This window comes from Anoplopoma fimbria, chromosome 2 (genome assembly GCF_027596085.1).
Source record: "Anoplopoma fimbria isolate UVic2021 breed Golden Eagle Sablefish chromosome 2, Afim_UVic_2022, whole genome shotgun sequence".
Lineage (NCBI taxonomy): Eukaryota > Metazoa > Chordata > Actinopteri > Perciformes > Anoplopomatidae > Anoplopoma > Anoplopoma fimbria.
Window position 1 is genome coordinate 14,245,357 of NC_072450.1, and position 22,730 is coordinate 14,268,086.

At 38.2% G+C, this 22,730-nt stretch overlaps 3 protein-coding genes across 6 annotated transcripts in view; all 3 read left to right on the forward strand.

Moving 5' to 3' along the window:
* The first annotated feature begins 807 nt into the window (after window positions 1-807).
* Window positions 808-10,893, forward strand: LOC129101973 (nuclear receptor-binding protein-like). Its single transcript, XM_054611853.1, is given in 19 exon segments — window positions 808-979; window positions 1,360-1,772; window positions 2,434-2,556; window positions 3,380-3,481; window positions 3,677-3,766; window positions 4,032-4,072; window positions 4,212-4,306; window positions 4,514-4,597; window positions 5,073-5,131; window positions 5,213-5,311; window positions 5,454-5,586; window positions 5,781-5,871; window positions 6,217-6,267; window positions 6,932-7,067; window positions 7,234-7,287; window positions 7,471-7,534; window positions 10,206-10,261; window positions 10,789-10,833; window positions 10,835-10,893. Coding segments are annotated over 18 exon segments (1,611 nt in total). The 5' UTR covers window positions 808-979; window positions 1,360-1,532; the 3' UTR covers window positions 10,883-10,893.
* A 2,011-nt stretch (window positions 10,894-12,904) lies between these two features.
* Window positions 12,905-18,308, forward strand: LOC129101980 (keratinocyte-associated protein 3). 2 transcript variants are annotated; one of them, XM_054611878.1, is made up of 7 exons: window positions 12,905-12,990; window positions 13,172-13,295; window positions 14,555-14,739; window positions 15,451-15,510; window positions 15,628-15,825; window positions 16,032-16,166; window positions 16,361-18,308. In XM_054611878.1, exons 3-7 carry the CDS (start codon window positions 14,581-14,583, stop codon window positions 16,430-16,432), a joined length of 624 nt encoding a protein of 207 aa, XP_054467853.1. In that variant the 5' UTR covers window positions 12,905-12,990; window positions 13,172-13,295; window positions 14,555-14,580; the 3' UTR covers window positions 16,433-18,308. The 2 variants fall into 2 exon arrangements, with proteins under 2 accessions (XP_054467853.1, XP_054467843.1); XM_054611868.1 differs by lacking the exons at window positions 12,905-12,990; window positions 13,172-13,295 and adding an exon at window positions 13,318-13,432 and having other exon boundaries at window positions 16,361-18,307.
* Window positions 18,309-19,642: 1,334 nt separating this feature from the next.
* LOC129099846 (frizzled-3-like) overlaps window positions 19,643-22,730 on the forward strand; it is a 34,539-nt gene continuing 31,451 nt past the window's right edge. For 2 of the 3 annotated variants that reach the window (XM_054609257.1, XM_054609274.1), the window contains exons 1-2: window positions 19,643-19,712; window positions 20,822-21,774. In XM_054609257.1, coding sequence (XP_054465232.1) covers window positions 21,367-21,774 — 408 coding nt within the window. In that variant the 5' untranslated portion in view covers window positions 19,643-19,712; window positions 20,822-21,366. Of the gene's footprint in view, window positions 19,713-19,890; window positions 19,955-20,821; window positions 21,775-22,730 lie in introns of those variants that run through there. The other variant, XM_054609266.1, reaches the window with a different exon arrangement.

Sequence of the window (22,730 nt, forward strand, 5' to 3'; positions counted from 1 at the left end):
GATGATGCTTTGATGTTAACCAATAAACTGGACTATGTTTGAAACCAAAACGCGTTATATTGACAGATTGCACAGTTTGAACATACAGTACCAGTCAAAAGTTTGGACACACCTTCTCATTCAACTACTTTGAAGAATCTAAAATATAAAACATATTATACAATAAAAATAAATACAAATAAAAATGTACAGTAAAAATATATATATATATATATATATATATATATATATATATATATATATATATGTACAGTACCAGTCAAAAGTTTGGACACACCTTCTCATTCAACTACTTTGAAGAATCTAAAATATAAAACATATTCTGGTTTGTTGAGCATTTGTTTGTTTACCACATAATTCCATATGTGTTCCTTCATAGTTTGGATGTCTTCAATATTAATCTACAATGTAGAAAAAATAAAAATAAAAATAAAGAAAAACCATTGAATGAGAAGGTGTGTCCAAACTTTTGACTGGTACTGTATATATATATATATACTACTTTGAAGAATCTAAAATATAAAACATATTCTGGTTTGTTGAGCATTTGTTTGTTTACCACATAATTCCATATGTGTTCCTCTACAATGTAGAAAAAAATAAAAATAAAGAAAAACCATTGAATGAGAATGAGATGTCCAAACTTTTGACTGGTACTGTATGTTAAATAAAACAATATATCTTATTAATATCTGGTACGTTTTAACCTTTAATTTAATGCCATATTTAACGTTCAGACTTAATATGCGTTTTATTAATAACTGTAACGCGACACCGCTGCGTTTCCTCTGCGCAGACGGTCGCTCCTGAACACTCGCCCCGCCCCTCCCACTCCGAGAGAGAAAGGGACTTGAAACCCAACAACATATTTCATGACGAACCAGCTAGCGTTCTTCTGTCTAAAATCATCTCCTGTTGCTGCCTTTACACCAGTATGTAACCCGGGGCTCTGTGTCCGGCGGTAGTTTCCTCTTCCACGGTAGGATTGCAGCGTGTTGTTCTTAACTCTGTGTTAGTTGTTTGTTTATTTACTTTGCATTAGCGTGTTAGCTGGGTGAAAGTTAGCACAGGGCTGAACTTCTGTGAGGCTAAGCTAACGTTGCACATTAGCAACAGCCTTGAGCAGTTGCATTCACTACAGTTTGACTGACTGCTGTTTTAGTGTCCTGTAACAGTCGTGTTGATCTGCCTCTAAGTCCATGATAACGTCACCAATAAAGCATATGACATAAGTTTGACTCTAAGTAGGTGACGTGAACTAATGAAGCTAGGTGGGGCAGCTGTGCCTTTTATAAAAGATGATATTTGTAATGCTATTACCAAAGGAGCAAATGAAAGCATGTGTCATTTTGTTTACAGGCCCACTTCCTTGAGCTCTACCTTGTTAAAAATCCAGGCCAGAGAACACAATGGATGTATGACCAGCTCAGTCACAGAGAGAGGAGAAAGCAAGAAAGGGGCTTCCTATAACTTGTACCAGCCCAGGAGCAGGAGCCTGAGGAAGGAGAGCCGGCAAGCATACAAGTCGTGTCATGATGTTGGAGGCACAGGAGACAGGAGCTCCAGGCACAGAGGGAAACAAGCCAGAGGTCCCAGCAGTACACATGTCCAGTATTATCCAACAGGTAGAAGGTGGATCATCTGTCTCTTCGCCTGCGGCCTCCATACAACCTCCTGCCACCACGGCAACGGAGGATGAGGATGAGAGCGAAGATGAGTTTGACATTCTGGAGGAGAGTCCCTGTGGTCGTTGGCAGAAACGCAGAGAGGAGGTAAGGGCAGACAGGAAGCTGTGCTTTGATGGTATCAACTGAAAACCATAGACTGAGTAATAACTGTTCAAACCATCCTTAATGTGAAAGTTATTATGAGACATATCACATTTCTCTGCACAAATATATGATTCAAAACTACCTTTGGCCCTTGACTATGCATACCAGAGTCATGCAGCTCAGTTGGAACAAAGGAAGCAGTAATATTGTGGTGTTGATCCTTCTACTGTTTAAGACCGCATTACATTGTAGATTACATTTAAGTGAGGCAAAAACGAGCAAATTAATATTCTGAATCTGAACTGCTTTACTGAAAAATTAACAATCTTATCAATATATTTTAGTAATGGAAAAACGGGTTTGCTATTCACAAATTGGTCTTGTGGTTAATCATGTTCAGTATTATTTCAAAACATTTCCTTTATCTGATGGGAGTTAGTTTTAGATACTATATCTTTGTTCAGTGTTCATATGCAGAAGTTATTGTTAACAGCACTAGTATTTGTTCACCACGTCAGCTGAAACAGGAGGAGGACGATGTTATTAGCTGTATTCTAGTCAAGTTTTTCTGTTTATTCTTATGTAAACTTTTTTTGTGTCTTTCATTTCACTATGGAAACATATTATCTCATAAGCTATTTACTGTTCCTTTCTACTGTAGGTGAATCAGCGTAATGTCCCAGGGATAGATGATGCATACTTGGCCATGGACACAGAGGAAGGGGTAGAGGTAGTATGGAATGAAGTCATGATCTCAGAGAGGAAGAACTTCAAACTGCTTGAGGTGAGTCAGTGTTACAGTTAAAGATACTTGCTACGGTGCGGTGTTGATTGCACCCCGAAATGTATAAAAAGGGAAGAGAACATTTTCACAGATTTTTCGGTAGTTCATGCATGTGTACAAGATAAAAATATTAAGCTCATTTTGGTAAAACTTATTTAATTATGGTATTCACAAACATGTTTTAGTGCTGAGAATGACGCAGCTCTTGGTCTGCAATGTGGAAAAACCAGTGTCATGCAATGCCAGTGAAGTTCACGATGTTCCTAAAAATGTGCTAAAAATAATAGATATATTGCAAGGATCATGAATACGGGAAGTCTGTGGTATATAGTTGTTGGCATTTAAGGATCTTCTTTACAATAAAGTGTCAAGTTAAGTAAAGTATGGTCCAGGTTTGTTAAAATTATCATCTGTGTACATTTGACTAGTGTCACATTATTTCTAGCATTGTGTATTAAAGGGTTGCAGATATAGATTTTTTTTTTATCATTGAGCAATCTTCCAATTATATTCTTCATTAATAATTGAGTCTAGAAAATTGTAAAAACCAACAGCCAAAACCTAATGATATTTATGTGTATGTGTATTATCACTTCCCTAGTGAGACTACGGGTTAGCAACACCTTTTAGAAGTAGGTCAAAACCATATGAAAACATGAGAAAATAATAATTATTCATAGTTGGTTCATGAATGGTTGTTTCAGACATATAACTCACCAATCAGGAACAGAAAAGTCAGTTCAAAATCAAAATGTGTTTATATTAATAAGTGTTATAACATATTATATACTTCATCATATTTTGTTTTTTCCTGTGCGTTTAGGAGAAGGTGAAAGCAGTATTTGATAACCTGATACATTTGGAACATGCAAATATTGTCAAGTTTCACAAGTACTGGGCCGACACAAAAGAGAACCGGGCGAGGGTGAGTCTCAGACCTGACAAAACATTATTTGGTAGACCTAAAATTAGAGACATAAGCTTGTTATTGACACTTTTGTCAGTCGTCATAAGTAAAACCATCATTTTCAAAAATGAATAAAGTATTTGAGTGTCTTTTTATTTGTATTTGAATTATGTCAGCACATGAAGTTTCCCATTATTTCTTCCTCTCCCTCAGGTGATTTTCATCACTGAATATATGTCATCAGGAAGCTTGAAACAGTTTCTAAAGAAGACAAAGAAGAATCATAAAACCATGAATGAAAAGGTAATAAGTGATTGAATATAAATTTTTAATTAAAACTAATCATGATTTATGAATGTCTGACCCTTTTATCACAGCATTGATAAGATTCAAGCTTTCCAAAGCGAGGATGAATCATTTAATTGATGCATTAATTAACATTTGGTTGTTGGCAAACGAAGAAAGAATTTGCAAATATACTGTGTATAAAATCACATTTGTAAGTTAATAGTTACTCCATATTGGAAACCAGCTAGTATGAGCTCTGATAAGGTGTATGGTCCTACAGGCTTGGAAGAGATGGTGCACACAGATCCTGTCAGCTCTCAGGTTTGTCTCACCTTTTCAGACATCATGTTAAATTTAATATGGTTACTAACAGAAAAAGTAATTCACAATGAAAACAACCCAATCCCTTTCTAATGAAGTGTGTATTTGTATTTGTGGATGTTTTTTTGTTGTACTGCAGTTATCTCCACTCATGTGACCCTCCCATCATCCATGGCAACCTGACCTGTGACACCATCTTCATCCAACACAACGGGCTCATCAAGATTGGATCAGGTATAGAGTCGCGCAACTTTTCTCCTAGAAATACGAGATATATTATTATATTTACTGCCTCATGTCCCTCCCTCTTTCACATACTTCCTTTCTCGTCCATCTCTACTTCCTTGGTCGACTAAATCCTCCTTCTTACTCACTTCTCTCACTGTTCTCAATCTTAAATCTATATATCCTCCATATTCTCTCCTCCTCTCTCATCTGCAGTTGCCCCGGACACCATCAACAACCACGTGAAGACGTGTTACGAGGAACAGAAGAACTTGCACTTCTTTGCCCCAGAATATGGAGGTAGACTAGACCATTTTGACACTTTATAGATATTTCTGTTGTTACTGATGGTGACTGTGTCCTGACCTCCACAGTAAAGTGGAATATACAGATACATTAGAAAGATGTCATAAGAAGGACTATCTTTAATTTTAAGATTGTATATTAGTATAGCCCAATAGTATGCTATTGTACAATTCCTTTGTTTGATGAATATGTTGTTGGGGAATATGTGTTTCTATGAAACCATTTTTTTTATTTAAGATAATAATACAGACTTCTAAGTGTTCATTATTGAATGTTTTCTTAACAAAATCAACTCTATAAATGATCTAAGATCTATTTAAATCAGAAAATATCTTATCAAAGAAGTGAATAAGACTCTGACCAAGCATTTGAGGCCAACTTTTGCTATTTGACACGAGAAATGCATATTTAGGTTTATGATATTATATCTGTACATATTTTTATCTTTTTATTCCTTTTCTCATTCTAGCTGTTGATGATGTCACCACGGCTGTAGACATCTACTCGTTTGGCATGTGTGCCTTAGAGGTGAGTTGGAACTCATAGTACATGATAGGATGGCCTGAGTCCTTTCTTTAATATGTTAACATGTGTGTTGGTATGTTGCAGATGGCTCTCTTGGAAATCCAGGGGAATGGAGAGTCCTCTTTAGTTTCTCAGGAGGCCATCAACAATGCCATACAGTCACTGGAGGACCCACTGCAGAGGGTGAGATAAAGAGAGCGGAGTATGTGTTTGCATGTTCATGTGTATCTTGAAATATTGCGTGTCTAAGTGTTTATTTAAAGTCCCATTTGTGCATACAAGATGTTTGTCCAGACGTATGTGACACTGATGTTTGTTTTTGTAGGAGTTAATCCAGAAGTGCCTCGAGTGTGATCCCTGCACAAGGCCTACAGCCCGAGAGCTGCTGTTCAACCAAGCTCTGTTTGAAGTACCGCTGCTAAAACTGCTGGCTGCACATTGTATTGTCAGCCACCACCGTGAGTCTTTAACATTCACATACAAAAGACACAGAATAACAGATTTTTATCATAATGAAATTGTTTAATGAGAAGACTGACCAAACAGGCGACTTGAGCTAGAGTTAAAACTTGTGACCTTGGTGCTTAAGTTTAAAGTGATGTATCCTAACCACCAGAATCCCCTAATCAGAGATGGTTTTCTAATTGTCCAGACATGATTCCTGAGAATGCCCTCGAGGAGATTATGAAGAACCTGGACCCTGACCTGGTCGTGGCTGAGAGGAACGAGGATTTTCAGCTCAAGTAAGGGCCAGAAGCTGGTATACATTATTTATTGTCAATCAGCGTCAGCCTGATACAGCACAAATAATAACATTAGTCATTCAGATAGAGGTATTTGTTTTAACAGCAATACGTTCAGTACAGGAAGATATGATTAACAATATAATGTCAGACAAGTTCAAAAAGTAACAACATAGAAATTTTTTTTATTATTTTTATAAACAATATTATTTTTTTGTTATGTGTCTTAAACACAGTGTTTTTCATTAATCGGAAATCCTCGTAAAGTTTATTATCTTATAACAATTTTCTGTTGTGAAAAGACTCAAACTGCAGTATATCTAATTGTATTTATTTCTTCTGTAGACTTTCACAGTTTCCTGCCTTGGAGCTTGATAAATTCCTGGAGGATGTGAGGTAAGAAGGAAAGCAGCAAGAGTTTCTCCAAACCCCAAACAGAAACACTAACCGGCCACATGGGGGCTGTATTGGTCCACCTTACTATTGTAATGAATCTTCCAGTATATAATCTAACTATGGTGTAATACACTCAAAAATAAATCTTAGTATAATACATTTTTGGACTGGATTTTTTTTGTTTAACTAAATGTACTAAACTGAAAAGCTTTTTTTTCTCAAACACTGTTTGGCTACAGCTTGATAACTTAATTGGCCAGAAGTAGACAACGATTTTGATAAGGAATCTTAAGGAATTGCTAAAAAATTTTTTATAGTTATTGAATTATCTGTTACTGTTGTGGTACACATTTGTAATTAGGGTTGTAAAAGTTTGACTATATGGAAAGAGAAACAAAGACTATTCATTTTGAATACTTTGTTACATGTTTGTTTTTCTGATATATAAATTAGTTTCAAAATGTTAATTTTATTACATTTTCTCTTTCATCTCTCCTTTCATTTATGACTTTCCTTACCGCAAACATTTTCATAATTGTTGCTTGGTTACTTTGTCTATCTCCCATCTTTTGTCCAACCCCTATATGTTCTCTCTTTCATTGCCTCCATCTAATATGTTTTCTCCATTTCTTCCTGTCTTTTTCCTACTCCTTCCCTGAATCAGGAACGGTATTTATCCAATGATAGCGTTCGGGCTGCCCTGTCCTCAGCAGCCTCAACGGGAGACTATTAAATCTCCAATCGTTGTCCCCTTGGTCAAATCCCCCACGCCCGAACCTGCAGAGCTCGAGACACGACGGGTGTGTACAACTGATTATACTGCATATAAAAAAAAAAAAGGAAGATACAATCAGTCACTGAATCAATATGTGTACTGTGTAATTGCTGTAGTAGAGTACAGTGCTGTTTGAAAATCTTAACACTAGTTGAGAACCATTCATATTTAGATTCCCATTTCTTCTGCAGGTCATTCATATGCAGTGTAACGTTGAGTCTGTCGAGGAGGGAGCAAAGTATCATGTAAGTCTCTGCAATAGTATTTGTAGGTTAATTATTTATTATTTAACTAATTCAAAATGCAACATTCAGATTCCCCTCATTGAACAAATGCATGATATTCCAACCATTTGTTATTCTAGCCATTTCAGAAGTATAAATGTAATAATAATACTTTTGTCGGCTGTTATCTTTCTCGCCTTTCAGCTGACATTACTGCTGAAACTGGAGGATAAACTGAATAGACATCTAAGTTGTGACATGTTACCTCGTAAGTTCACCTCCTTTTTCACACTGACACTTTTTTTGTTACTGTGACTCTACATCCTAAAGTTTCCACACAGCTTTTTTAATGTTGAAATCCAATGTTCTTAGTTCACAGTCAAGTTTCATTACATCAAAAGTGATCTGGGATTTTTGATTTTGGTGTGAAATGTGTGCTAAAACAACATAACAAGGAACAATCTTCAACATTTTAGAGAGAATGAAATGTGTTTGCATGTGTATTTTGTTTTGGACTTTATGACATTTTCAAAGTAGGAAGGTTTTTCTTGAAATGTAGTCATTTTATCCATCGAGACAGTTTAGGGTTTACAGCTCGGGTTTAGGGTTAACGGTATGATTACTTTTGACTTGAGGAGATGATTAATGATGGAGTAATGTCTGTATACGGTACTGCATTGCTGAGTCTGCTGTTTTTTTCCGATTACACGACACACAGAGTTTCAATATACAGTGCCTCTCCCTATGTGTGCACTGAAGCATGTAGGAAAGAGAGGGTGAAATTCCAGAGAGTTTAAACTCGGATGGCGTCACAATATACAGTAGCCAGACTATTTTGGGCAGGGAGCCTTACTGTCGCTTATGGTTCCTGTAAACCTTATAAATGCCTTAAATGGCCACAGTGGCTTGAAATCAGTTCAAAACATTGTCTGGGGAAAAAAAACAATAATTCCCCATGGCAAATTCAGATTGTTTTACGTACTTATTGAATTCAAATATTTTAAATTTAGGATTTTCGTCTCAATGCTGGGCAGCACACTAGAAACCAAAGGAAAACAAATGTGAAAAAAAAAAACAACACAACTGTTGCATTCGTCAAAAAATGTAAGGCAGTATGATCCAACGTGCACACGCAAACACAGGTATGGTAGGCATGTATAATGTTGCAGGCGTGTGCGGAATGCCGGGCCTGTGAAAGGCTGCAGCTGACAGCTGTCAGCTCCCGTGTCAACATCTGACCGTCTCTTCCCAGGCTTTCATCTCCCTGTCTCTCACTCACACACACTCACTCTACTTCATCTCCTCTGCTCTTTCTCTCTCCCTCTGTTTCTCACATTATATGTCTTCTCTTGCAGACTCGCACCTTAATACCACTGGCACACATAGTGTAACTTCACATCATAGACACACCTTGTCCTCTTTTTTTCCTTCTTCCTTGTAAACAGTCCCTCCCGCTGATATCAGGGGATATTCTTCAAAGCTTCACTTATCAACACGCCAAAGTCCAAAGTGCACTGTGCAGGGTCACAAGCAAACTGAGCCACTTAAATTTGGCTCTCCTACACTCTACTTCAATTGATTCATATTCACAATTGAAGTATTATTTTTCTGAAAACTAAATAGTAACTTATTTTGTTAATTACTTGAATTTTAGACCGCGGGATGTAAACTAGCAAGGAAGCTTCTCGCTCCGCTCCAGTATCAATCCGTTCATCATCCAGTTGGGGGTTGCCGGTGTTTTTCTTCTCTTAATGTCAAAGTTGTTGGATGCTCCATCTCCTCCACTTGTTTGTCTTGCCCTAGCTACATTCCTCATATACTTGTAAATTGGCCGCTAGGTTATTAAAAATCGGTAGACCATGACAATTCCTCGGCTCATTGGACAAAGGCAAGGAATGTCCTAATTTGGGCGGTAACTAAAATAAAAGTAAAAAAAGACTTGCAATAGATACCATCCATTTAAAAAAACAAACGGTCATGGAGTTATGGAACATTTTATATAAGAAGTTCTGAGCTGGTGTGTTCTGAGTGTATTTCCCCAATTTTTATTTTATTTAATTATTAATACAATAAGTTATTTAATACAACAAAAGTTATTTAATACAGTTATTTAATACAGTTATTTAATACAACAAAAGGTTTTGTAGCTTTATTGTAACATTAACAGGATTATTAACACTTCTGCTGGTGTAGAATTTTTTATATTTGCCTTTTTACTTGGTAGATAGATTTGTTCTTGTAAAATTGTTGAATATTGAGTCTTGAAAGAAGTCTTACTTGAAAGTTACACATGATTTTTAGGTTAAACAGTAAAAAAAAAAAAAGCATACACGTTTGATGAACTAGGGGTGAATTAGGATTTGGGACAAACACAGGGCTCATTAGAACATTGGAAACAATTAAAAAATATTAGCCCTGAAAGAAACTCTAAAATTGAGGAAAGAGAAGCGCCTTTGGGCTATTCATGAAATCGTTAAGCCTTTAATAGCAAGGCTAAAAAGAAATATTTAAGAAGCTAACATGTTTTAACAGATCGTGCCCTAATGAGAGCCAAGCTGGTTGTAACATGTTGGCTTTTTCCCTTTCTAGATTGTATTGGATATCACTTAATTTACCCTTTTCCAGATGTCCACAGAAATATCAAAATGGTACCACCAAACAAAAAATGGGTTCAGAAATACCACGATCAACAGCAGCGACTGCTGTTTGACGGTTTTAATGTTTAAAGTGGGGATGTGGATTAAAAAGCAGCATCTGGACCATGTTTATTGAATGTGTTATTTACCCTAAGCCTGACCTTTTTTCAGAGGTAGGGCTGTCTTATAGTATTTGCATAACTCCAAGAGAGTTGGTGAGTCACTGGTTGAGTTGATGATGATGAAGGTGATGTTACATTTCAATGAAATACTGTTATTAACTGTACTTGTGTGTTTTTTCAGATGAGAATGTTCAAGAGATGGCTGAAGAGTTGGTTCAGCACGGCTTAATCAGTGAGGTGGGTGTTTTGTGTGTCAAAGAGAGATTCACGTTGACATTGAGTGTGTCCGTGTGTGTCTGTGTGAGTCTGTGTGTGTGCACCATGGTGCAAAGCTGCAGGCAAACGTGTGTGGGTGATTCTGTAGGTGTTATTTTTGTAGCAAACTGTGTGATAATTCTGTGTCTTTTAGAAAGGTGAGGTGACCCTTGACCCTTCTTTATACAGTCCAACATGTACACACCCAAGCCTCTAAGAGCACATTTGCTGCTACATATGTCCTGTTGTGCCCACTTACCCACCCACGTTAATGTATTATGGTCACTTCATCGCTTTGTGGGCGAGAGCATATGTAGGCTTTTGTCTCAGTGGCTTACTCCTCTTAATGGATTTCATGGACACTAGAAAGAGTTGGACTGACTTGTGTATGTTTGTCTGTGTGTGTCTTAGCTGTAATAGTGGGCTGTATCTTCACTGTCTAACAGACTGGTCTATCTGTTACCTGTAATTTCCTGAGTTGTTGAAAATTTTTTGTTTTCTCTTCGCAGGTGGACCAAAACAAAATAGCCTCTCTACTAGAAGAATCATTCAGCCAAGCTCTCCACTAGCAACCGTTTCCTCAACTATGTTACTGTCTCATAAGTACACTCTCTCAACCCTGTTACATGTTCTTTTTGGTAACCCAACAACAGTGACTATATTTAGTGCTTTTTTAAAATGTCTTTGCTCCTAAGCCTTAGGTGTTAATGTGACCAAAGGGTGGGATTTTTCCTCTGCATCAGGGATTAAAACTTCCTGTAAGCAGAGCAAACCTTCAACATAAAGCATTTATCCAGGAGTCCAGGTGACTCCAAAAAAGCCACCTGGATTGATTTAAAGTTTTTATTGTAAAAGTCAAAATATACATAAACATATTTTTGAATGCGTTGGCTATTAAGTTGGCTGTTAACCTAATAAATACTGCAACCGACACTTGATCTCAACAGTACTGACATAATTACTTACAGCTTTACTTTTTTTTTAAACCACTTTCTCAAGTCCCAGTTGTATTTTAGGTGTTATGTAACAAATTCCCCAACCTTTTTGTGTTAGGATGAGACAGCTCCCTTTTGTTTTGCCTCATATGAACATGAAATATATGAACATTCCCGCCTCTTTGACTTGTATGTGTTTAACCATCCTGTCACCAGCAGGTTAAATATATGTAATAGTTTGAGAAAACTGGACGGCAGAAGCAACTTAATCAGTTGACTTTATAATAGACAAATACACATTTTTAAAAAGCCTTCGATACAGTTTAAAATGTATGTGAACAACTGCATATCACATTTTGGGGCAGGCATCATGGCAGCTCTCTCTGGATATTGGTTACTTGGTTACTTTGAGGTACTGTGAACTCAGTGTTACTGAATTTCTGTTTGTGTGTTTTTTTTATGTTTCATTCTACTGTTTGCCTTATGCTGGGCCTACGCACATGCCTTAAATGTCCTCTTTGCTCAGTTTGTTTTTATTATTTTATTCATTGTTTAACCATTTGCTGCTTGTTGGGTTCACACATGCTACTCTTCCTGTAAAATCCATTCATGTGAGACTTGTGTGCTGAACTCGGCTGCCATATGCTGTAGAAAGAGGACCTAGCCTTTTCCTGATACATCGGTGTGAGAGCCTCCTATGTTTTATTTATGTTTAAGACACTGTATAGCATGTGTTTTCCTTCACTTATTTCCCTTTTGTTTACTGTGATTTCACGCAGAGACCACATTATTGAGAGTCTGAGCCAAAACGGAACACCTATTGTTTCTATTTCAATTTGATCGCCATTTGATAAAACTGGGACCTCCGGGTTTAAATTATCCTTCACAGAGCACAGAGGCTCCTAAATTTGAATACAACATTTTACATCAAACATGTCTTTCTTAGACTTGTATTGAGATCAGGGGGTGGTCTGTGAAGTTTTATTTTGTGACATTTTGGCTCAGAACTCTTTGTGGCCAACTGGTACTACTGTCTCTGAAAGCTCATACAATTCAGGAACCTAAACAGGCAGGAAAAGGCAAAGAAAATATAAAATTATCAGTATGTATAGAAAAACAGCAGTTACGATACTATTAGACATATTACTTTACCATTTTTCTGGCATTTTATTGAGACTATACTTGAAGGGTCTTATAATTACAGTACCAGTTTAATTGGAGACTATTTAATTAACTTGCAGACATTCCTCTTTTGCTGGTTGCTTTAGTTATGCTGTGAAATTGGTCAACTCACCAGTGAGATCATATCAATCCCATGTTCTCCACTCATATATTTCTGAAGTATTTTTAAAATGTACTCAGGCTACTAATGTTCTCCAATCTGCATATTTTACTACACGTACATGTGTAGTCCATCTTGACACATTGTTTGTTTTGTTTTGTATTTGTGAACTGCTAAGATTGTATATTCCAAAGATATGTTTTAAAGTCAGCCAGGAGAATGTAAGTGCACCACTTCTTGTATAGAGAAGTGTTAAAAACCAACCAATGTGATCACCAGACCAGCTTTATACTCTCTCTCTCTCTCTCTCCCTCTCCCTCTTTTTCTCTCTCTCTCTTTCTTTGTCTCGCTCTCTCTCTCTTGTTCTTTGTCCCTCTCTCTTTATCTCTCTCTCTTTCTGTCTTTACTATATTTTCCATCCAAATTATTGGTGGTGTTGAAACTGGTTATTAAATAATCATACAGGGTGGGCAGCTTTTGCCCTTCACTTGATGGTAATATGTGTATATTCTTCTATTTTGTATATGACATGAGTGTCAGTAAATGTGAGTGTCTTTTCTGAGACGTGTATCCTGACAGAATCTGCAAAGTATGACTATTCTTTCAAATAAATGTGTGAAATTCCTCATTTAGTTGTTTTAAAAAAAGGTTTTTTGTTTGTTTTTGTGTTTTTAGATTTTTTTTCAGGTTTTGTGACTGATAGTGTTCGTGAGAATGATACAACAAAGACACTTATAGTGAATGTGGAATGACTTTTGCGCCCCTCGGCGTCCAGCAAGGCACAGGTAACAACTCACAGGTGAGTTTCCTGACGTCATACAGGAAGTGGACAGAGGGACGTAGGAGTTTCTGCTTCTGAACAGTTGCTCGAAAATTACGGGCATTTATTCATTCAAAAGGGAAACGCCTGACACAGTAGAGAGATGTGCACGTTTGGTGAGTAATTATATCATGACACGTTATTTAAAATGCCTCGCTTTCGGTCAGTAACGTTGTGGAGGTTGTTTGTCCGACGCTAGTTTTCTCTCCACGGGTGTAACTGACCGCTGACCTGCAGGGAGGATGGTTTCATTTTTAATATATCTGCGTATTCATTATAAAATGAATTACTGTGGTTTATCCAACAGTAAAGTTCCTGTCAGCAATAAAATAGACTGGCTATGGAAGAGGTTCATCATTTAAATGTTTTAAAACTATCACGTGTACCCTCACTGCTTCATCTCTGTGCCTCGGTACACAAAGAGCCGCCATCCGGGAGTGTGAGTGGAGCCTTTCTATGCACATGCATGCCCGTCCTTAAGCAAACAGCATAATGTAGTGTACAATAATACATGCATCAATATCAGAAATTGATTCAAAGGGACTAATTCTTCATTTGTTGCAAGTTTATAGTTTGTAATGTTTGTTATCAAGATTTGACTTCCTTTTCATACGCAAATCATGCTGCTGTTGTCTATGCATACATTACATTACATTACAGTCATTTATCCAAAGGGACTCACAATAAGTGTATTCAACATAGGTATTCAAGAGAACTACTAGTCACCAGAAGTCATAAGTGCATCTCCTTTCTTAAACAAGCATCTTAAGAGCATAAACCAGAGAATCACAGATGGCATTACATATGTTTGCCACACAAAATAAAGACCTTTTTAAAATTGGTGCTATAAATGCACTTAATAAAGATATGCAAATGAAATGTAATCACATAAATGTCTGAATGCATATAGGAAATCTGGTGATTTCATAGCAAGACAGAAAGAAGTCATTCACCACGATTATTTGTCTTTGTTTGACTTTTTAAACTCTCTAATATTGGTATCAATGTTGGCTCTTAAAAAAATCCATTATCAGTCTGGTTATAATACAGAAGGAATGAATATGAATTGTTGTTGTTGTGTAACTATGTTTGTGAACAACATAGTTGTGAAAAGTAACAGAATTGTTTGAAACCCTCTAACCAACCAGTTTTAAACTTTCCCTCAGGCAATGCTTTAAATTATATAGGCTGTATCTAATAAATATAACTTAATGTATTTTTGTATTTCTGTCATCCAGATAAGGACAAAGGGCCAAGGAGGCTGATGAAAATGGGGTTAACTCTCATCCTGGTCGGCCATATTAACTTCATACTTGGAGCTATTGTCCATGGCAGTGTCCTCCGCCACATTTCCAAACCCAGCCGGCATATCTCCACTGAATACACCGTAGCCAACATCATCTCTGTCACATCTGGCCTGCTGGTGAGTCAATGTTAAGACTTTTAAATGTCAACTCTGCAGTGTGCACCAAGAGGCCTACAGTACTTTCAAAAGCAATGCAATCCTGATCAGAATGTTTAACATTAATTTGGTGAGTTAATTAAAAAAATATGAAGATTTCTTCCCTGTGACTTTCTGTTCTCTGCGCATCAGAATAACATGAATGTATTCACCTGCAGTAAACATCAAGCATGATTCCCACTGTTAGATCTGTATAGTGTTGTGCATTTGCTTAGCAATCGAGACTCAACCTGCCTGTTATTATAAGGGAGCTGGTTTTTCAAACTTGTTAGTTGCTTCAGGCTAGTCTTCGTTAGATTGAGGTAGCAGATAAACTGGCAGCTGTTGATGACGAAATGCTGTTAATGTCAAATTTATTTTAAATGTACGCCATGCTATGTACTCTACACGGGGTATTACAGGGTTTAAAGGTAATAAAGGCAGAACAAAAAGACAAGGTACAAAATATATCTTACCAGCACTGCTTTCCATTGGGGATTTCTCACCTACTGTCTAAGACTTATTAGTAATTAGAATTTTATGAGACTTTCTTTGTGTCTGAAGTCTTCTCAGCCTGGCACCTTAATAGAAAATTCAGCCTCAAATCCTTGGGGGCAGGATTACTACTTGTGGCACATCATTTAATAAACCTTATAAAGCTGAAACAATCATCTTGTCGTTTGAATCTTCCAGAGCATCGCCTCTGGGATTATTGCAATTGTGGTGTCAAGGAACCTTCCTGTGATAAAACTGGTAAGAAGTTCATTTGTTTTCAACTACTGATTTAATCACTCCAGTTAATCATTTTGTGTCAATTCAATAGTTACCTTACCTTCTGTTTTATATATTGTTTTGTCTCTGTGTCTCTAGCAAATAGGACTTCTAATTGCATCATTCCTGAATGCCCTGCTCTCAGCAGCATGCTGCATTGGGCTCCTTTTGGCCATTAGTATCACTGTTGCCCACAATGGTGAGGGTTTGATGCTGGGATGCAATGCCACAGATGTGCCCATCAACGCTCGCTCACCTGTCGGTGCCAGATGCCCGTTTGATACCACACGAATCTATGTGAGTCTAAAGTCTTCTCTTACATTTTCATCTCACTTCACACTTTTCCCTTTTTCTCCCCTATAAGATCTTTGTCGCACAATTCAAGCTGCAACTTTTGAGGCATGAAATTCCATAAAAGCATAACAGGAGAAGTCTTTGGCCTTGAAGAGTTTCTTTATTTCACACTTTTTCCCTCCACATTCCCATCACTTCCTGTCTCTCAGGACACCACCCTGGCACTGTGGATCACTTGTGCGATCTTGGCAGCAGTTGAGGTTGGAGTGTCTGTCTGGTGCTTCATCGTAGGGCTGGCTCTCAGAGGGCTGCCACCCTGTGGGAACAGCTACATCAAAGAGCAGGTGTGTGTTTGTCTTTGTGTCGGGGGGGTGTATATCGTCTGATTCTCTGTCTGACTCAGATTTGGACACACACAATCCTCTACTCCCACTTGGTCTGTCATACTCCTCTCCTCTAGGTCAAAATAAAATAAAAACCTCCTCGCTCACTCGCTCATGACTGAACACTGACCTTGTCCTTCCTTTCTGTTTTCCAGTTGGAGGTAGAAGCTGAGTGCGCTCCCCAAAGCCAACGCCTGATTGGACAGCGCTTGAACCCTGACGCCTAACTAAACAAAAAGCATAAAGGACACCACCCTGTGTGGACAAGCACAGCTAAATCCCACAAGGCATTGCTGCACCTGTATTGAGACCAGTAGATTTTACCCTACAGTCAGCTAGGTGAGTGTCACTGTGGAACAGGAGTGAAATTCTTACTAAGGTTCTTACTTCGCAGTATCATATAGCCACATACAAAGGAATGGTACCTCTATTTGTTTTCATTTATAAACCAAAACGTTTATCTTGTGTGTGAATCATTTGCAGAATAAAATTGGGTTCACGTCAGTGCATCTGCACCTGATGAAACCCATGGTAAATTCATTTACGTTGAAAAATTTATAATAAAAAACACAATGTACATTTCAGTAGGTGGAGTCCAAAGCGAAGGTTCTTTTGTGCAGATGTTGGGATTCAGTGAACAAAAACAGTATATGTGTGGAAGCTAAAATTAGATTTAAATGTAGTCTTATTAGTATCCATCGATGACTGTTTAGGCTCAATAGTGCCATATGTCATTTATTTGACGTATTTTGACGTATTTGTCGAAGTTTTATTATCTAGCAAAAACGTTTCTTGATTATTTTAGCTGAATGAAGGTTTATTTTAGCTTTTATGAACTCTCTCATATTTTATTGTTCTTAATGTTTTTAATATTATACTGTTTGTATAGATTTTATGTTTTGTGTTTGCCATAAAATGCCAAATTATTTTTAATTCTATTCAGATACTATATTTGGCGTCAAATTACATTGGACATGCTAAATTGCACTTCTTGAAAGTAGTTTGTATTATTAGTTGTGTCGCTGTGGCTTTATGTTGAAGGTAAACCACTGACTAGTTGAACACACTGCCTTTGAATTTTATAGAGATATGCTTCAGAAAGAAAACACAAAATATTTCAAAGACTATGTGAAAATGTAGGGCTGATAAACTCCTATATACTGTACTCCACTATACTGTGATTGAATGTCAAGTGTGGTCATAATAAGAGGTTAAATCAGTATGTGGGCCAGCCGCCTCAGCTGGCACAGACCCCCCCCCATGAGGCAACGACAGAGAAGATCCGATCAGCGTTGAAACGGTTAATCTAATGCCATGCTCAATTGTGTGGAAGGGAATCATAGCACGCAATACTAATCTTTAAGCTGTAAGGGATAAATATTGACATAGTGCTGACTGACACAATCCCAACAAATCTGTTTTGCCATTTCGGAGTACACTCATTAAGTTTATATTTGAAATTACAATACGAATATGCGGTAGGCTTATTGTTGTATAAGGACAAATTAACTGAATCCAATAGTCATATGTTGTGATTTTATACTGTGTTGGTAATTGCAGAAATGTTTGAGTGCATTATAATGTGGCACTTGGGGACATCTTTTACTGTGAATTAATGGAGCTCCCATATCTGAAGTTAATATAGAATGCGGTCCATTTATAAATACAGTCTATCACAATTCATATTATTTTATATCAATAATTGACAATCTAGCAAAATGCATATTTGTGAAAGGGTATTGATTATGACTAAGATTGCCAATGTTTAAATGAGCATGGGTTATTTTCTTGAAATTGATTGCCTTGAAAACCTACATTGTATACAAATTAAAAAACACATTGATTAGAATTTATGGCAGAATTAAAATGCACGTATCAGGCTAAATGGATAATACAAAACTTTTGGTGTTTGCATTGTTGTTTCCTAACGAGAATTCTAAGCTTTTGAAACAACTGGAGAAGGACTGCCCAATAGGATAAAACCAGTGTAATCACTAATCTTTTCCCCTGCCTCAGCCGTAATGGTAATCGTATTGCCTGATTTAAAGATAAAAGTACAAATTTGGATGTATGGTTTGTTTAATTTTTTGCTTTATGGTTTTATAGCAGTATATACATTAAATGTATCATTTTTAATAAATATATTTTTAATAATGTTACCTTTGTTATGCCTGTCCATCACATATTTTTAGTTCACATCTTCTCTACAGGAAGACTGCTTTCACTCCTTGCACCAAACCCCAGAAGTAATCAGTTAGTAATCAGCAGTTTTTTTTTTTTTTTTTTTTTTTAAAAATCACCCTTTTTGTCCCTTCTGGTGATACAGATACTGTCATGTTTAAAAAGCTCCCGGATTGGATTCCATTTAACCCCAAAATGGCCTTCACTTGACCTTGAGAATGATGTTGAATCCTTGGTGGCTCTGAAGCCTTTGAGTTCTCTGGCACAAGTGAGAATAACAAACATGTACTGTAGTACACAAGCTGTGTTGAGCTTCACTTATGCCTTAAATTGTGTGAGTACACACATGACATTTGAATGTCAAATTACATTCACACATATACTCCCCATCACCCCTTTTAACCAGTGAAAAATCTATCAAAAACATCAAAGACCCCCCACATCCAACCAGGACACAGAACAGGACACACAGTTTCCCTACTTTCCTATTTTTCACATGATCTACTTGTTAAGACAACAAATGATAATCATTAGCAATTAAAAGCATATTTGACTTTATAAAATCAGCCTTTCTCTCGCCTTTATTGAAATAAATGCACAGTTTCAAATACCTATCATATGCGTATCAGTGGGCTATAGTTAAACATGTATAAGTACCGTAAGCCTGCAGCATGCAACGTCCAGTGGGGCCAATATTGTCATGTCTAGTAGTCGTTCCTCCTGCTGTGACCCGGCTGACGCCCACTGCTACTTCGATTATTATTATTATTAGTCACATTACTATTACTATTCCCTATTTCGTAATTATAATTCTACTATAATAATTACTGCTGTTATTATAAGTAGTCTTAATTGTTTTTCCTTCGTTACTCTGCTTACTACTCTCATATGAATAATTTATATCATATACATTGAATGTGTTGTATCTCTGTTATGCTGTTCATTCTGTACACATGACATCTATTGCATTCTGTCCATCCTGGGAGAAGGATCCCTCCTCTGTCACTCTCCCAGAGGTTTCTTCCTTTTTTCTCCCTGTTAAAGGGTTTTTTTAGGGGAGTTTTTCCCTGTGCCGATGTGAGGGTCCCGGGACAGAGGATGTCGCATGTGTACAGATTATAAAACCCTCTGAGACAAATATGTAATTTGTGATTCTGGGCTATACAAAATAAACTGAATTGAATTGAATGTCGTTGCGCGGTCACGATGAATCCGCGTGCACGACTTGTCGGCTGCTGCACGCTGCAGGCAACCAGCTGCAAACGGAGGAGCAGCGGAGTACTGCAGCGAAGGAGCCGAGGAGCCGCTCGTTGTTCTTCACACAAGGTAAAGCAATTATAACTGCAACATTAGACAGCACCGTGCGGGTCGTTTAAATCATTCTTGTCAGACTTGGACTTTAACGCTTTAAGATAATCATGTGCACAAACAGCGCGCTGCGGGGCTGCAGACACTGCGGTGACAAACACGCACACAGCTCAAGATTGATCCGCTCTCGTGTGCTTGTCACCGTGCGAGTCTCGTCTCAACACAACGCGGACGCCTCGTTGAAAGCTACATCTTTAAAGGTGTGTGTGTGTGTGTGTGTGTGTGTGTGCTCTCCACGACCGGCCAGGTGCTCCTACGGACGGGGGCTACCGTAAAGCGACGTGACCTGTAACGTGTAACGCACCTCGTCACAGAGGTGTTCGGTCCAGCTTAACGTTATCGATACAGTGTTGACGGTAGATCACGTGACCTGAGGTCGCTTTGGATTTAATCTAACGGTGTCGATTTAACGCATGTGTAAATTAAATCTCAATTAATGCAGATTATATTTTTTCTCTTTTTATTACTACCCAAGCTTAAAAAATAATAAAATAAAAATAAATAAAAGTTTAAAGTGTAGTCTAACCATAAAGACACCGAGCCGCCGAGTGTGAAACCTCGCAGGGGAACGCTACTGTTGCCCGGCCAACCTCACACAAACACGAGAGTGTGTGTGTGTGTGTGTGTGTGTGTGTGTGTGTGTGTGTGTGTGTGTGTGTGTGTGTGTGTGTGTGTGTGTGTGTGTGTGTGTGTGTGTGTGTGTGTGTGTGTGTGTGTGTGTGCGCGTGTGTGCGCGCGTGTGAGTGTGTGAGTGTGAGTAAAGGCTTGAAAGTTGTTATTTTCAGCAGTCTGCAACGTGGACTGCCAGTGACCCGCCTGCAGACACAACGCGCACACACATCAGACATTGCAGTTTTAATTCACTCAGTCGTGGTCTTTTAAAAAAAAACGCCTACCGTGCACGCTCTGGTGTGGATTTCATCAGATATTTTAATCCTGATTTGTATGGAGTGAAGGGTGTGGCTGATAAGAGACAATGCAAGATACAGTACAGCTTTACCTCAAAGCAAGCCCACCCTGCTTGTTTGACCATTAAGCCCTTCTTCTTTGTGTGTTTAAACCTGCAGGACCTGCTTGATGGATTCTCTCCAGTGTGGAAACTGGATGATAAAGACAGGAATCTGTAACTTCCAGTGGAATATGTGAAATCATTTGGAGGACAATAACCTGTTGTCGGCTCATGTGGACATGGAGTGAGAGGAGACACAGACGAATAGAGTGGACGAAAGAGATGTACAATAGCCCAGACGAGACCTCCAGCAGGCTCCTGATGGTGGATTCTTTTATGTCAGTAGTATGCTTTCAGTTTAAGGATGAAATGGGGAGAATCTGTTTTTGACCAAGGGATTACCAGGAGGTCGGGAGAAGCCTTGTGTGGTTTTTTTTTTTAAATGAGGAACAATCCAGCACATTCTGAGACGCTACAAGAAAGCAAACACTACAATGGCAGGTGAATTTTGACGACTGACACAAAGAGCAGCTCCATTCAAGGCCTACAGATGAATCGAGGCCTCATGTGCAGTTCAGGGTACACATACAGAGGTTACCCGCCTTGTGGATTTCTTGCTTTTATCTCCACCACCGACACTGAAAATGGACTCAATTGCTTCTAATGATGGGCTTTAACAACGATTCCAGCATGTCTTCGGGGCTATTTAGTGGTTGTCTTGGTGATGATAAAGTCATCAGACTGAGCCAGTGTGGAGAAATGTCTAACATTAAGATGCAAGCACCTGTTGGAAGAGGATTTATGAAAGACTGGTTTTCAAAAACGACAACAATCCACTGCAGACAACGAGTTCCCGTCTGTTTTTCTGCCCTCTTCATCCCTATCATCCTTCTCCTCTTCTCGGTGGTTACGCCCGCTCTGTCCATTCATATGGAGTCCATAGAGAGCCACAGTGAGTTCAGCTGTGAGCCCATCAGATTGAGAATGTGCCAGGATCTGCCTTACAACACCACCTTCATGCCCAATCTACTGAATCACTATGACCAGCAGACGGCTGCACTGGCCATGGAGGTAGGTTGTTTTGTCTGTGGCATTTAGCCATTGCATGCTGTGTGTGTGTGTGTGTGTGGGTGTGAGTGTGTGTGTGTGTGTGTGTGTGTGTGTGTGTGTGTGTGTGTGTGTGTGTGTGTGTGTGTGTGTGTGTGTGTGTGTGAGTGTGAGTGTGAGTGTGTGTGTCACTATGGGGTGACTGGATAGCTTCCTGCTGCTGTGAATGAGAGTGAGGTGGAATTACATATTGTTGGTAAAAAAAAAAAAAAAAAAAAGTACATTATAAAGCACTGAACTGTATTGTGGAAATGCACACGTCTTTGTCCTGGTGACAAGGTGTAAATATTCTAAACAACTACAAAGCAACAGTATGCTGAGTTTCACATTATGGTGTCATGCAGCTGATAAGGACAAAGGACTTCACATGAAAGATTAGGATGGCTTAAATATGATTATATTTGTAAAGGAAAATTCCTGAAGTTTCCCAACAAATATTTAATTTAATCAAGGCATTTTTGTAAATATTTTTGGTCAATTCATAGACTGAGATTTTTTGCATCCTCTGCAAACAAGCTCTACAAGCTATCAACCAGCAAATCACCATTATCCTTTATCAGAGTACACAGAGATGGTTTGCACAGAAACAATGTAGAGGCCTTGTTTTACACTGAGAGAGACACAAGTTCCTTTTTTAAAAACATTGCTCCAAATAATCTGTATGCTGATGTTGAACAAATTGGATACTCAGAGCCACACTTGGAATGAATTGGCTTTCACACAGGCGTGGAATATCAAAGAGTGAACAGGAGCAGTGAAACAGTTGAGAAATGGTGATCTACACTCCTCATGTTACAGGTGTATCCTCTCACTACATGTTACTGTTTCTGGTAGACATAGATGAATGTGTATCTACTCAGACATTCACGACCTTCCTTTAATGTGAGCAGTAGCGGACAGATGGACGGTGCAATCTGAGC

What these genes read in the sequence shown, in the direction of transcription:
- LOC129101980 (XM_054611868.1), top strand. An exon ending in CTGTCACATCTGGCCTGCTG is followed by an intron (nt 14,740 to 15,450) that starts GTGAGTCAATGT and finishes TGAATCTTCCAG; the next exon opens with AGCATCGCCTCTGGGATTAT. An exon ending in ACAGCTACATCAAAGAGCAG is followed by an intron (nt 16,167 to 16,360) that starts GTGTGTGTTTGT and finishes TCTGTTTTCCAG; the next exon opens with TTGGAGGTAGAAGCTGAGTG.